A 16,232-nucleotide genomic window follows, 5' to 3' on the forward strand; every position below is an offset into this window, starting at 1 on the left:
TAATAAGTAATTCAGTAACCAATTTGTACAACACAGAATAAAATGCAATAGTAACAATTCACCTAAACTCATCTTGCAAGCCAAATAGGCCATTCCTCATCATCTAAATATTTAGCTTCAGTCTCTGAAGCAGCCATGACCTTAGCTGGCTTCATTGGGCTACTGAATAGACTAGAATAGATAACACCAATGCAAATGTTAATACAAATGCTTTGCAAAATTCCAAAAATGTATTTTTACCTCGTAAAAATGCTTTTCCTTAACCGCTCCCCCTTTTTGAACTTAAGAGTCATTCTTCTAACCTCTCCATGGTTGCTCACATGGAGTGATTTATTCATTCTTGTCACTGACATGGTTAAAATAGTGTTTTATACAGATGTAGGATCCTAATTTGATCATCCTGTTGCAAGAGAACGTTGTTGCAATGCAGGCCATTTTAAACTTGTAGTGTATTTGAGGTTTAAAAATGCTTCTGAAGGTAGTAATATCCACTTTGACATTTCAGACTTGATTTTCCACATTTGCTGCAGGATTATCTTCCTGCTGTAGCAAACAAAACTGTCTCACATTAACATCTTACATCTGTAATGAAAACTGTTTCGAATCTGCAGAAGGTCTAGTTAGTAAGCTCGACTATAAGTTAGCCACTTGGCTGGTGGGGGAAGTTATAGGTCGCACATCTTCTGTATTAATTTAGGCTATTATTAAACAGGTGTGTGTCATCCTGTACCAAAGTCCAAAAGCATATCAATAAATTCGTGTATGAAGTTGCACAGGGAGCTGGGCCACCAGCTGCTTGATACAGGTTTAGAACATGCATTCAAATGGTGGCGGACCTCACCAGCTTCTTCGTTCGAAAAAGCAACATCGGGACTGGCCAGGGGATTACGTTTATTTTATTATCTATAACTTGACCCTTTTGATATTCTATTGTTGTTTTTCTTCTTCTTTATTTCGACTGCAGGTAAAGATACAAACATGGCTGTCACCTGTTGCTGAAACGATTGGCCTTGCGTGACGGGTAACCTTGGCATTTGGTTCCCAGGGGTACCCCATGTTCCCAGTAGTGCCACATCCACGATAAAGCTCAAGCTGCTATGTATTAACATTGTCAATGAAGCTATAGCCTATATCAGTCCCTTTCCTACATTGGCAATGTTAAGACATTGGCCTAAGTAACCAGTGAAGAAACAAATCTGGGGGGTTGTCAACCGCCTAGGGCGCATCCCATGACGCGCCATTCATCTCATTGTTCTCCAGTTTTACGCATAACTACCGAAACAGCAGCGCGCAAATTAGGTTCTTGTTGAACAGCACAGCAATTTTCTGCTACTAATTATTTACATGCACGTTATCTGCTTTCTCGTCTCATAGGCCCCATGTTATCTTAAACGCTTGTGAATCCACATTCACTATGGAGGTTTGGAATTCATTGAGGACCCGACGTTGGTTTTGGAAGCTCATACATATAAGAATAGTCGTTTAATTTCACTTTCCTTTAGTCAGTTTGGGTAGGCCTATATATCCTAAAGATAACAGGCTACTCATAAAGATGTATCGACATAGCCGGCCCAAACTTACCCCAAAAATAAAAGTTGGTTTCTTTTGGATGGAAAACAGCGTTTCCGCTGCTTTAGTGGGTCGGAGGTCTAGCATCAGTATCATAAAATGGCTCTCTTTTCATGTCGACTAAGGTTGGAGAGGATGGCACCTTGCAGCGAGGAGAATCACTGAAACGCCCATCGCTCTTTCAGATGGTATTGACGGCCTGCTGCGTGCTGGGGACGTTGACACGGCATGGGTCCCGAAGAAAAGGGCGCCTTCTAGCAATGTGAGAGAAAAAGAAGACCAAAAAGACTATGCCTGGTTCAAGTTGCTTGTGTGCAAAATCTGACCCACACGCTATTTGTAGACTGCGTGGGTCACATTAATAGCCTATATCTCTATGCCTTTTCTTAGCAGGCCTACACCATGCATTCACGTTTTGGTCGTCATAATTATAGCCTACATTTTGTACTAAATGTTCGTTTATATATAAACTTAAGAGTTGGGTTTTAGACGATTGTGATCAGGGTAGCCTATTTAGAGCAAGCCGTTTTCAATATAGGCAGACCCACTGCAACCGTATGGGCCCAACAGTCCCGCTGTTGCGCTTTTAGTGAAGCGAATACATGGAGATGTATAGGTTAAAGAACCCACCAAAGCCCTTGAGTTTGTTTTACTGAAGAAAAGCCAAGCCACGTGATGTGCAACCTGAATGCACTGAAACTTTTAAGAATTTCTATGAACTCGTCTCAGCGTTGTTTAAATAAGCTAGTTTGGTTTGCACCATAATAGTGGTGCATCAGAGCTGAAACACAGAGAAAGGAAAATAAAACGTATTTGCATTAGACTGTGCCCAGTCAAGCGCCCATAAGAGGCAGACGTGTAGGCCTGGCCTATATACAGCGATGCAAAGAGCCATGCCCCGTGTCCACCGAGCCTTTCAACACCCTGTGGTGGACTAGAGAGATGTTTTTTCAGGTGGAACATTTAGTCTAAGACCAAGGTGAGGCATAGTCGATATTCTCTTGGCCATTTTTTTTTTATAGGTCTACACTAAAATGAAGAGTGCAAAATAGCCTCAAATCATCTAATTTGAGAGAAACTGGATAAAATCCTATCTATTTTGAAGATATAATTCTTTATTGAAACAATAACAAAGCATAGTCCCCGCCCCTGTTTCGCTAAAAAGCTAAGGGATGGGGTGAAGAAATGTAACCACTCTTAAATTCATAGACAGAGCTATGGATGCAAGGACTGACCATCCATGATATACAATGTCACATTTTAACCATGTTTTGAGGCTATACAGTGTTCGTTTACATTTAAGTTGTTTACAAACATTGGAGTAAAACAAGTTTATTATTGGGTTGTGTGGGGTACGACAGCTGAACTAAACTCATTTATAGGTTATATTCTTCAAGAATCAATGGGTAGGCCTATGTATCATTCATTTATAAAGTTATTCTAGCGTTAAGTAATAGGACTAACATGGGTTAAATACTCGACTACCCCCATTCCACCAACGAAAATGTATCATAATTAGGCGTATGTATGTATAATCGTTGCAATTGGGTGTATTAGCCATGAGACCAGGTCGCAGCACGAATAGACTTCCACAATACCGTGGAATTTCCCTTAGAGCTGGATAAAGACCCGTGTCGAGGCTCACTGGCTGCTGGTAAGTTGTGAACAAGGTGTGGGCATTCTCCATGGAAACGATGATGATGGGCTAGACGTTACTGAATCTGCAGAGTCAAGCGTTTTAAAACACCTGCTAAAAAATTCTGATAGTGTAAATTTAGGCTACTTGAGCTTTTAAGGGGCTAGGCTTACGATACGTGAATTATGGACCAGACATGACTGCATGCGTGAAATGGCAGTGTTCAGGGGCAATTTGAGGATGTTCTTCAGCCTCATATAGAGCTAGTCCTGAAAAAAAGCACATGAAGTTGGAGTGCTAGAACTGTCTATTGAATAGACTACATCAGTGATACTCAAATGGCGCCTACCGGCCACATCTGGACCGCGAGCCCATTAAGAATTGTGAGTGCATAAGAAATATGTCAAAAACAATATATGTCGAAACATCTGCTTTATTTTTTTCTGGTCCTTACAGAATTATATCTCGAATTATCTCAAAGAAGTGTGAACATCAATTCAATAAAACCGAGTTGTGAATCAAACTCTAATATGGTTGATGTGCACCTCACGGAAAAAACAAAAACAAAAAAACAATTCAAAATACAAACGCAAAACACACTTTCAACGATTTCAAACTAATAAAGTGTTTTTTTCCCACTGCAACTTTGATTCGAAATAGATCTTTATCCTTTTAACAAAACCATCATCTGAGCAACAAAAACACCAAATATTGTTCATAGGATTGACAGTCATAAAAGCTTTAACAGAGAAGGATATGTTACAAAATTAGATTCTGATAAATAGGTAGGCTACTGTAAACACAGAGAAAAACATAATGCAGAAAAAGTCAATGACGTGGCATATTTCGAAAAGGGAATATAAAAACGGTAATACTTTCAAAGAAAGGTGTTCACATTATGATATTCATTTGAATATTGAACAAGGGGTGAGAGGTGCACAATTAACAGGCTAACCTAAATTAATAACCTGGACTTTGGAGCATGACTTATGCTATAGAAACAAATTAGCTTAACGTGTATGCAAAACATTTGTTAGCAAAGTATTATGATAATAGCACACTTTCTATGAGGCACACACACATTATACCTTATAAGTGCATTTATCTAGCCTGGGTACCAGTTTCTGAGGTCAATTGAACTCGACCAAAACAATGGGAATGCCATGGAAACGCGTGGGGGAAAGATGCTGTGGGGGAAAGATCCCTAATCTCCTCATTGTCCAACAGCAACATTTGCCTACATTTAGGCTGTTGTTTATATGTGTATTTCACACTATGTTGGGGTAAAAATCAGAGTATAATATTGTATGGATATCAACCCCAATACATGTCCATCATGTCATCATCATAAATCAACTGCATTACAGTTAAAAACGACTTTGACTAATGTCACCGATTTCTGTATGCTAACTTAGCTATGCTGCCAGTTTATAGGAATGCCATTTAGCAATTAGTAGTCACTTCTAAAACTGAAAAGGGACAACTAGCCTAAATGTTATGCAGCGAAAAGAGCCAAAAATATAAAAATCGGACTTTAGTAATCACATTGTGGGCCTGTTACAATACATCAATCATGAAGGATTTGACAAATATCCTTATTGCTTATTACTGATGAATGTGTTTTTATTTATTTATTTCTGCTTGTATTTTGTATTTATATTTTGATTTGTGTATTTTCTGTAATGTATGTAATTCATGGCTCATCTGTAAAAGAGACCTTGGTGTCAGTATGACTCCCTGATAAAATAGAGGTACACATATATACATAACAGAACCAGTCAAAAGTTTGGACACACACACTTATTCAAGGGTTTTTCTTTATTTTTGCTATTTTCTACATTGTAGAATAATAGGGAAGACATCAAAACTATGAAATAACACATATGGAATCATGTAGTAACCCAAAAAGTGATAAACGAATCAAAATATAGTTTAAATGAGGTTCTTCAAAGTAGCCACCCTTTGCCTTGATGACAGCATTACACACTCTTGGCATTCTCTCAACCAGCTTCATGAGGTAGTCACATGGAATGCATTTCAATTAACAGGTGTGCCTTGTTAAAAGTTAATTTGTAGAATTTCTTTTTGCGTTTGAGCAAATCAGGGGGTGTTATACAGAAGATAGCCCTATTTGGTAAAATACCAAGTCCATATTATGGCAAGAACAGCTCAAATAAGCAGAGAAATGACAGTCCATCATGACTTTAAGACAAGAAGGTCAGTCAATTCTTTGAAAGTTCTTTGAAAGTTTCTTCAAGTGCAGTCGCAAAAACCATAAAGTGCTATGATGAAACTGGCTCTCATGAGGACCGCCACAGGAATGGAAGACACAGAGTTACCTCTGCTGCAAAGGATGAATTCATTAGAGTTAACTGCACCTCAGATTGCAGCCCAAATAAAGGCTTCACAGAGTTCAAGTAACAGACACATCTCAACATCAACTGTTCAGAGGAGACTGTGTGAATCAGGCCTTCATGGTCATATTGCTGCACAGAAACCACTACTAAAGGACACCAATAAGAAGAAGAGACTTGCTTGGGCCAAGAAACACAAGCAATGGACATTAGACCGGTGGAAATCTGTCCTTTGGTCTGATGAGTCCAAATTTGAGATTTTGGTTTCCAACCGGTGTCTTTGTGAGACGCAGAGTAGGTGAACGGAGGATCTCTGCATGTTTGGTTCCCACGTGAAGCATGGAGGAGGAGGTGTGATTGTGTGAGGGTGCTTTGCTGGTGACACTGTCTGTGATTTAGAATTCAAGGCACACTTAACAAGCATGGCTACCACAGCATTCTGCAGGGATACGCCATCCCATCTGGTTTGCGCTTAGTGGGACTATCATTTGTTTTTCAACAGGACAATGACCCAAAACACACCTCCAGGCTGTGTAAGGGCTATTTGACCAAGAAGGAGAGTGATGGAGTGCTGCATCAGATGACTTAGCCTCCACAATCACCCGACCTCAACCCGATTGAGATTTGGGCCTCCCGGGTGGCACAGTGGTCTAGGGCACTGCATCGCAGTGCTAGCTGCGCCACCAGAGTCTCTGGGTTCGCACCCAGGCTGGGCTGGGTTCGCGCCCAGGCTCTGTCGCAGCCGGCCGCAACCGGGAGGTCCGTGGGGCGACGCACAATTGGCATAGCGTCGTCCGGGTTAGGGAGGGTTTGGCCGGCAGGGATATCCTTGTCTCAGTATGTAAAATGTAATATGTAAAATGTAATAAAATGTATGCACTCTACTGTAAGTCGCTCTGGATAAGAGCGTCTGCTAAATGACTAAAATGTAAAAAAAAATGGGTTGAGTTGGACCGCAGCATGAAGGAAAAGCAGCCAACAAGTGCTCAGCATATGTGGGAACTCCTTAAAGACTGTTGGAAAAGCATTCCTCATTAAGTTGGTTGAGAGAATGCCAAGAGTGTGCAAAGCTGTCAAAAAGGCAAAGGGTGGCTACTTTGAAGAATCTCAAATATAAAATATATTTTGAATAGTTTAACACTTATTTGGTTGCTACATGATTCCATATGTGTTATTTCATAGTTTTGATGTCATCACTATTATTCGACAATGTAGAAAATAGTAAAAAATAAAGAAAAGGTGTGTTCAAACTTTTGACAGGTATTGTATATATATCCGCTTTGTTGAATGTACACCAATCGAGCGTGTTTCTATACCCCATGGTCTGCGTTCCATTGACCTCTTAACCGCATTTATGTCATATGCCAAATGTTTAGCTTATATGCCAAATGTTTGGCATATGACACAGAGTACAAGGAGTGGAATGTTAGCAGAAAGAGACTGGTACCCAGGCTAGCATTTAACTCCATACACTTATAGTGAATTATAATGCATATAAGCTGTCATAACTCCAAGTAGTTATAACATCCTTATAATACATCACTATGGTGCATTATAATACCAATGTGTGTGTGCCTCATAGAAAGTCTATAATTTTTTACAACATAATAAGGCTATAAAAGGGTTCATTGGGGCACACTGCGAGTTGAAAGTACTATCACTCCATTTAATTAATTGATCTGCAAACCTACACAAAACTTGTCTAAATACATTCATGTCAAATGTCAAACTTAAGATTTTAGAACTGCCAAATTAACATATTTGGGGAATATTACATTTTAAAGTTTAAAACATTTGTAATAACAAGTTATCAATATAATTCAAAGCTTTCCAGCATGAGGAAGACTCAGTTGCCTTGGTCCATCATGCCTCAATAGTCTTATACACCTGACGGGCCCCAATTTCAAGTGTTTCCCAAAACACCATCTAAAGTTTTGTAAGAATTTAAGCCAAGGATGTCAAAGCAAAAGGGAATATAAATGTGCAACCACACCACCAGTGAACCACATACTCTATAAACACTGGAGTGCGTTGGTGGTGGTGAATTTAATGAACACTATTCACGTTCCTTCAGCCATGCTTGGCTTCACTTCTTACTGGCCATCCTCTGGCATGTCAAACATTCTCTGAAAAAGCACCTCGTTCTAGTCGAGGTCACCTAGAGAACCTGTACTTCTATTCATGGTCCTTCGATCCAGATACACTGATTGGTCACAGTTAAAGCAATAGAAATAGAAACCCTAGAACGGGGAAGACCCTCGGACCATTGCAGTTTGACTGTAACCTCATTGGTACACTTAATATGACTGACATGGAATTCTATTTCTATGGTGCAAGTGTGTGCCAGTAGCATATTAAAGCTCCATCCTGGACTGAATGTGGCCCTCATCCTTTTCAACAGATACTATTTTAGACTATTTAGATGCAGCTCAGGCAAAAGGAGGCGTAAATCCTAATTTGAGATCTGCATGCATAATTTTACCTCCCACAAACATCACATTGACATCAATGACTGATTTATGTGAATGTCTGAGTTACATCTTTCAAATTGGGATATGGCAGATGTTTTGGACATGAGCCATTGGGTGCATCTCAATAGTATAGTAACTCCCTCTCCTCGTCTCCTTTCCTCATCCTCACTGAGCTGAAAGAATGGGAAAGGTGTAAGCTGATTGCAAGACTTACCTTATCATTTGATATCTGTGCCGATAGAGGAGACAAGGAGGCTTGGAGACCAATTCAGACTATTGAGATACACCTCTGGTCTGGAGGATTTTCCTCTGCACATCCTGGTGCTTCCTAAAAGGGCCACTGGGGCCAATCTAGGGATATACAGATTGACCAACACTCTGCTGCCAAGTGTCAAGCACCATTTGTGAGGTTAAGCTACTGTATATCGGATTATGTATGTCTGCATGAATATCTGTGCGTGTACTGACCACTGTTACACATTTGTAATCATAAATATCGAATGACAGTATTTATAAGAGGAAACAAGAAAACATCCCAGTCAAATCCTCAATGAAAGAACGAGGAGCACACCAAACCATACATCCAATGTACCTGTAACTTTCATTATGTACACGTCACATCCACTCCACGCCGAGTTAACTTTTTCAAAGTGTCTAAGGGACGTCATGGTAGAAATTCTTCTTACACAACCATGTAGAAAATTACACTGAAGTGAGGCAATTGCAATAATGTCTTTGTATAGGATATTTAACGTAGGCCACAACACAACATCAGAGGGCTTCCTTCATGAAGAAATAAAGTTTTGTATATTTCCTAAAAACATTCCCTCTCTTCCTTGTTTATTTTGATCAATAATCTAGCAAATGATCATCCATCAAATAGACGCGTCATAACCACAATAAAATGAACATGGCCTGTTTTGCCCTTGCCCTCTCATCTCATAACACCTTATACAATATCTGAGATTTTGAAGTGCAAAAAAATATCAAAATACCAATTTCCCCCCAATCCTCGTACAAGAAATGACACAAAACAAAAGAGTGGAATATGCACAAGATTAAAAGGAGATGTTTGTATGGGCTTACTAAAAGCAATGTGTTTGAGTCACTATGTGGTGGAGCTCACTGCCTCCCAGGAATTGCACAGCCTCTTTCAAAGTTGCTACGTTGTCTAGCCTACCAGGAACTAAAGCAAAGGTAGGCAGGTCATGAAATGTGTACAAACCTTTAAGGCCAATAAAACAGAGTATAAGTCCTAGCTTTGGGAGTTTAGTGTGGTTGAATAAAATCAACCATTATTTAGGATATACCAGTATGAAATCTTTCCACCACCCCAATGCCATGGTTCTGTAATAATAATACTAATAATATTATTAATAAAAACTTTCTCTACTCTATCTAGGTGGCAGATCCTATGGAATCTGAGTGAAATGTGATATATCCCGAGGCTGATGCAGAAGGTGAGCTTATAAAACTATTTGTGCTCCCTTTACTGTCTCCCGTAGTCAGGTGCTTGTGTCCCCCCCAGTCGGGCCCAGCTCTGTGGGCTCCTGTCCTGCTGGGCCTGTGAGACGAGTGCTCCCCAGTCCTCAGGCTTTGCCCCGTGGGGACTAGTTCGCCTTGGCGCTTCCCCTCCCGCCGGTGCTCACGGAGGGAACCTGAACGGCATGCCCCGGAGATTTCCCCACTGCACGCCCTGTCTGCCCTGTGTGAGCCATCTGGTGACCCTCCCCGACTACAGCTCCTGCCGTGCTGCGAGAGGCGCCGCAGGGCATGGGGCTCACGCTCAAAATCGGTGAGCGGGAAATGCGGGTACAATATAATGTGCTGCTCGTAGACGTCTGGGATGAGGGAAATGGTGGAGGTGCGGCGTGGGCTCTTCATGGGACTGGGAAGCGGGGTCTCATCGATAAAGTTGATGACCTCGTCACGGCTAAAGCAGCGCAAATCTGCCTCCTCGTAGCGCTCGCCAACGCTCACCCGCGGTAGCTGCTTGAGCATGTGCCCGCTATCCTCTGAGCGCCGGCGCTTGCGGTGCGGGTGGCTCTCCTCGTGGTAGGAGACCGGGCTGCTCCTGCGCCTCTCGTGGCGTGGCAAGCTGGAGTTGTAATGGACCATCCCCATCACGTCCTCCGTGGAGCCCCAGTGGTGTAGGTAGGAGGGGATCTGGCCGCTGGTCCACATGTCGGTTTCGTCGTGGGAGAATCTTCTTGTAGGGGGTACCTGGCGCAACACAACACACAGACCAATAACATCAGCTTGTATGGAGAAGGTTAGTCCTGGATAATATGCATATGAAAATGGCTATACATTCATACATTTCAATGAAAAAACAACAGCAATACATTTTGTTTCTCTTACTGCTAAAACTACAAATGCAAAGTTTTTTTTAAATTATTTGGTGTTAAACATTAGGCTATTTTCTAATCAACTGTTGTCTTCTCTAACATGAGTCATTAATGCAACTCAATTAACACATATTTGTTTTTGAAACTATTATGACAGTAATACAGCACTACTATAACAACTAACTTGTCGGGCTAAACGGCATTCTATTCCAAATTGATACTCACATTCCACATTGTTCTGAGAACTAAGTAGGAGAGACATAACGTCAGCTTTTAGTATGGGTTTGTCAATGAGAAGATACACAGCACAAAACTAATATCAGAGTGCCACTATGTGGTGTCTTTTGGTAAATGCAGAAATGAAACAGCAGACTATACAGTAGCGTTGAGTGAGAAGTTTGACCAACAGGGGGAAGCAAAGCACGAGTAGTAGTTGAAAATGAGGAATGACAGGGGAAGGATGGGGAATGTAATCCCAACGAGATGCAACATGGCAAATGAAAAAGTCTGATTCTGTAAATATAAGCCATTTGAGAATTGCACCAACAATTCTTAAATGGAGCCACGTGTTTATGTTATTAAAAAAAAGGTGATTTATTGAAATGTATTGACAAATTGTAGCACCCCAAATAGTAGGCAACAATGTGTAGTTAATATATCTGTTTCAATGCCATGACATGTATTTAGTTGTAATACAAACACATTTGTTTTATTGATAATTATTTATTGATAATTATTTTCCATTATACAATATTGACTGCTAAAACACAGACTGTATCTTAACCAATTACACACTGAGTGCACAAAACATTAGGAACACCTTCTCTTTCCATGACATTGACTGACCAGGTGAATCCAGGTGAAAGCTATGATCCCTTATCGATGTCACTTGTTAAATCCATTTCAATCAGTCTCGATGAAGGGGAGGATACAGGTTAAAGAAAGATTTTTAAGCCCTGAGACAATTGAGACATGGGTTGTGTATGTGTGCCATTCAGAGGGTGAATGGGCAAGACAAAATATTTAAATGCCTTTGAACGGGGTATGGTAGTAGGTGCCAGGTGCACCAGTTTGAGTGTATCAAGAACTGCAACGCTGCTGGGTTTTTCATGCTCAACAGTTACCCGTGTGTATCAAGAATGGTCCACCATCCAAAGGACATCCAGACAACTTGACACAACTGTGGGAAGCATTGGAGTCAACATGGGCCAGCATCCCTGTGGAACACTTTCGACACCTTGTAGAGCCAATCCCCTGATGGATTGAGCCTGTTCTGAGGGCAAAAGGGGGTGTAATTCCTAATGATTTGTACACTCAGTGTATAAGATGTACTATTTAGACAAAACAGAATCAATGGTTTAATGAGTCAATGTGGTGAAATGGTAGCTACTGTATACATCTCTGTTTCAATAACTATCCAAAAATAGAATAGACTCGATCCTACTAGAAAATAGAATGAGCGTGACTATCAACAAGAGACTGAATCAGGAGATTAAATTTCAGTCTATATCATATCATATCATAGGCCCATAGATTTCATGGCTAGGACTACTAATTTGAAGTCCAAGTTGCCAGATAAGAAACGTCTGCCAACTGGCAGCTTGTTATAATGCAGCCAGCTATCATAAACCATTTATAAAATAACATGAATCTTTGATGTCTAAATCTAAGGGCTACACCTCCTGTGTGCTACTTTCTTGTTAGCATTACACTGTGCTGTGCTACATGTGGTTTTGCTAGCAGCTATTTGCTACATGGAGTAGTCGAGAGCCCAATTGGGTGATTGTTTTGTAAAAAGAATGGAACAAAGATGACACAGTGGTAGATGTCTTGCGGGGGTGACCGTAAGTCTGGGTTGTGTCAGGTAAAAAGGCCATGGCCATTCTTAGTTTAGGTCTCCAAATTCAGCCTTCAAAAGCCTTCATTTTCTCTCCAATACTGTAATTATGCTGCTCTTTTAGTTCATTTTTATCTGGGCCACACGACTGCACGCACACACACTCACACACACATTGTGCGCATACTCGCACACACACGAGCAAGCACACGCAAACGCACACACACACACAGTTGTGGTTTGGTTGTTTGTGAGCTCTTGAAGACTGCATGTTGGGAGAGCAGCATTGGGGTTCATAATAATATGTCAAAGAGGAGCATTTCACAGCTCTACAACTGACTTGCTTTGAGCCCGGAGCCAATAGGACTCAATTGGAGTCAATGGTACTCAATAGGAGTCAATGGTACTCAATAGGACTCAATAGGAGTCAAAAGGACTAAATAGCATTAGCACGAGCAAGCGTTTGCATTGTTTTAGCAGAGTGATTCAGTCAAGGATATTGGAAGTCAGCATCAGCCCTACCACCTCATACTATTCTGGTATTTCTATGTTTAACTTGTGATACTACGATAAATAGGTTGGAGGTCTGTGAAAGATCCACCTATAAACATTAGCGAGACTTATCTACAATGAAAGTGAAAACAACTGATGGTCATATTTGCCAAACATTAGTCAGCCAGATATATGCTTTTTTGACCTTTCAATGCCATGTCTAGATAGGAAATATCAGTTAGCAAAATGTAAAATGATTCCAGCAAGATCAAACAATAAGATAGATATTATAGTAGGCCGAAGGGCCTCTTTCACCATGCACATTGTTATCTGTATTTGAAGTGAAAAATCAATCAATTGATGAAATAATAAAAATCAATGGAAATATACCTGCAAATACTGCATTTTATCTTCCTGTAGTTGCAATGGATACCCTTGTGGGACCCCCATGTCTAAGGTTGAGTATTCGTACTTGGCAATACGGTCTACCGTCATGATATCAGCCGCGGAGCTATAGTCATATGGTCTGTCATATATTAAGTCCGCATGAATTCCTCCATCTTGGCTGTTTTCTGCAAAACGCAGAAAAGCATACGCGGCGTCAGGATTAAAGACCAACGTACTCAAAATACACAGACAGACAGACAGACAAGACGAATAGATAATAGAGACAATTCATCTTTCTCTTTTTTTCTCTCTTTTTTGGGGTGTCCGCTGGGGTTCCTAATCAAACAGGAGTCACTGTAGCCCTCGAGGCCTCGAGACATTCTTGCACTTTGAGCCTTAAAGAATTTTTTAAAGTTAATATTTTAAAATAAAATAAATATTCTAGTATGAACCATTAAGTGTTATATATCTTTTTATTCAGAATACTTCAGACTATCACGATATATTATAAGTGCATTATTGCCACAAAATTGCACAAGTCTTCTAATTAACGCGTGGCTTTTTTTTGTCTTTGTGGCAATCACAGATCTATGCTTTTGTGAAAATAATTTCCGATATTGTTGTGAACTTAGTCTGAAGTGTTTAGAATAACAGGGAACATAACACTAAGTGGGTCATTATGTTGTAGATTGTGACTAAATGATTGTGACTAAATTATCTCTGCAACAAGATGCCCTATGGCTCAGAGGGTTGAACAGTGCATTTGAGAAGAATCACTGACTGAAAATCATGACTGTGGGCGTTTACCGAATAGAAAAATACAAAACAACTCCTTCCAAATTCAGAGACCCTGTCCAGAAATAATGATATTAATCTTTCAAAAACTGGGGCTTATCATGAGAACCATAATACTACAAATCAAAGGAATACTTTCAAGTAATCATTTTACATACTGTATAACTTGTCAGGCAAATTTAGGATCAAAAGAAGAATTGCATTCGATTCAATGAGTGGTCAATTGGAGATCGGTGTAAAATGCTGATCTTAGGACAAATGTTGGCCGGTAGGATGGAGGATGAGATTGGCTATTTGCACAGGCAGCATAGCATGCAAGTCAGTAGCTTTGGAAACAAGAAACAACCCTTATACATACAACTGTATTGTGATATACAAGGCAAGCCCTCTGAAAAATAAATAAATGCTAGCAACATTAAAATCACACAGAAAATACATTGTCCTACATTTTAGTTTTTTGCCTTATGCTAAACAATCAACATGGATGGACGTATAGAAAGGGAGGTTATTAAAAGGTGTGGGAGTTAGAAAGAGGGGAGAGGGGAGATATCAAGTTGAGTTTAAACAATTTCATTGCAAGAAAAGGCAAGTTATTTCACAGGGTTCATTTCAATTCGCATGTTTTTAACATTGAGGATTTTTCGTGTTCCTTCTTCTTATTTTGATCTCATATCAATATAGAAAAGTTCATATCTACCCAATCCACAATTAACAAACTATAGGGGTTATTACGTTTATCATGTGACCTAACTTTAAAGTTAATTAGGGACCAAAACTTGGGTAAGTGTCTGTGTATTCCTGAATTGTAAATATATGTATCCTTTGGATCACTAAGCCATTTTGGTTTGTCAAAAGTACCTAATTTGCATAATTTGAGGGAATATTGTGAATGAGATTCCTTGTGGTGCCTAATAGGCCTACAGCCAACATGGACAGGAACAGTTTAGTTCATTTCCAAAAGACTATTGAGTCATCCGGCCGTATCTGTTTACACTCATACGCTGACATTAGTCCCAGAAACTTGATAGGTGTGCGTACAATCGTGCCTTGATGTATATCATAGATTTAAGAAAAATCCATACCAGAATCTCATAGGATTGGAAATATGACCATCGTGCTGAAATGTACTGCGCTTTTTATCTAGTTAAAGTCCTTCAGTATTGGTTTGGTTGTAATCTTCATAAATCCTCTCTTTATTTCTGCGTCTTGTGTCAGGGTGTTCTAGGCCAGGGAAGACTTCACAGTTTGAATGCATTCAAGTGAAACAAAGTCAAATTCTGCGGGGAAAGTATGTGCTTTTCCAGCAATATCTTGTAACAGTCCGAGAGCATAGCATATAATTCACTCTTTTTAAATGAGCCCACTAAGAATGAAACCACAAAATGTGGCTATAAGTCCTTCCTACAGACACTTTTTGTTTGGTCACTTCCTCTCCACTTGGAGAAAAAGGTCACATGATAGGTCACATGATAAATTAGACCACATCAAATTAGACCGATCACATAAGGACCCCCGGATGGCTACATATGACCACATTAAAGGAAAATGATATATACTGAATCAAATCTAGCGTTGTAAGCTGAACAGACATCACTCTCAAAACAAGATCTCTCCAACCCTGCTCCCGGAGAACCTTCTAGGTCTGCGTATTTCAGTTTAAGTTAATCTACAATCAATCAAGCTCCATTCGTGAATTTTACTACTTTCGACAGAACGTCACCATAGACCTACATGGCGCCCCCAATGTAAATCAATTGCCCGATTCAGAATTCAAATCCAGTTTTATATCTTCTGAATCCATTCACAGATGACTATCAAATCATCCATTCATAAATCAACCAAGGCTCAAGCTAAGATAGTGCACAAGCCCAAAGGTGAGATGCCAGCAGTGGCTCCAGGACTGGGGGTTGCTGACCTCTACCCTTATCCCCCGCTTAATCAAATGCCCACAGGTTCTATGCCAGTTCTCCAGGACCAGACTTCCAGACCTCTACCCCCTACCTCCCCCTCATGTTATGAAGTCACCATAGCCAGGGATTGGAGGGGGTAGATGGTGGACAGATGGAGCCTGGCCTGCTCCACCTCCCCCTCCTCGCCTGTTTTACCTTCGTCCACGTCGTCGTTGGACATGATGGCCACACACTTCTCCCAGACCATGCGCACGTCTGCGCGGTAGCGGTCGCACGCCCACAGGAACATGGGCAGCAGGATGGACTGAGCGATGGAGCACCACAGCACGCACAGCACCATCCAGCTGTAGGAGCGGTCGTACTTCAGACTGGCAAAGCTCACCACCTGCATGGGAGGGATAGAGGGAGGAAGGGAAGATGGAGGGCACAAGGC

The 16,232-nt window shown here is 40.7% G+C and overlaps 2 protein-coding genes across 2 annotated transcripts in view; one reads left to right on the top strand and one right to left on the bottom strand.

Moving 5' to 3' along the window:
- LOC120058706 (taste receptor type 1 member 1-like) overlaps positions 1 to 1,272 on the top strand; it is a 29,568-nt gene extending 28,296 nt beyond the window's left edge. The window contains exon 9 of the mRNA XM_039007451.1: positions 1,261 to 1,272. Within this exon, the coding sequence (XP_038863379.1) occupies positions 1,261 to 1,272 (12 nt within the window). The remainder of the gene's footprint in view (positions 1 to 1,260) is intronic.
- An 8,156-nt stretch (positions 1,273 to 9,428) lies between these two features.
- The window catches only part of LOC120058707 (probable G-protein coupled receptor 153), a 31,489-nt gene continuing 24,685 nt past the window's right edge, over positions 9,429 to 16,232 (bottom strand). Inside the window, exons 3-5 of the mRNA XM_039007453.1 lie at positions 15,995 to 16,184; positions 13,098 to 13,279; positions 9,429 to 10,253 (exon numbers count right to left, since the gene is read on the bottom strand). Of these exons, the coding sequence (XP_038863381.1) occupies positions 9,429 to 10,253; positions 13,098 to 13,279; positions 15,995 to 16,184 (1,197 nt within the window). The remainder of the gene's footprint in view (positions 10,254 to 13,097; positions 13,280 to 15,994; positions 16,185 to 16,232) is intronic.

Source organism: Salvelinus namaycush, chromosome 14 (genome assembly GCF_016432855.1).
Source record: "Salvelinus namaycush isolate Seneca chromosome 14, SaNama_1.0, whole genome shotgun sequence".
NCBI lineage: Eukaryota > Metazoa > Chordata > Actinopteri > Salmoniformes > Salmonidae > Salvelinus > Salvelinus namaycush.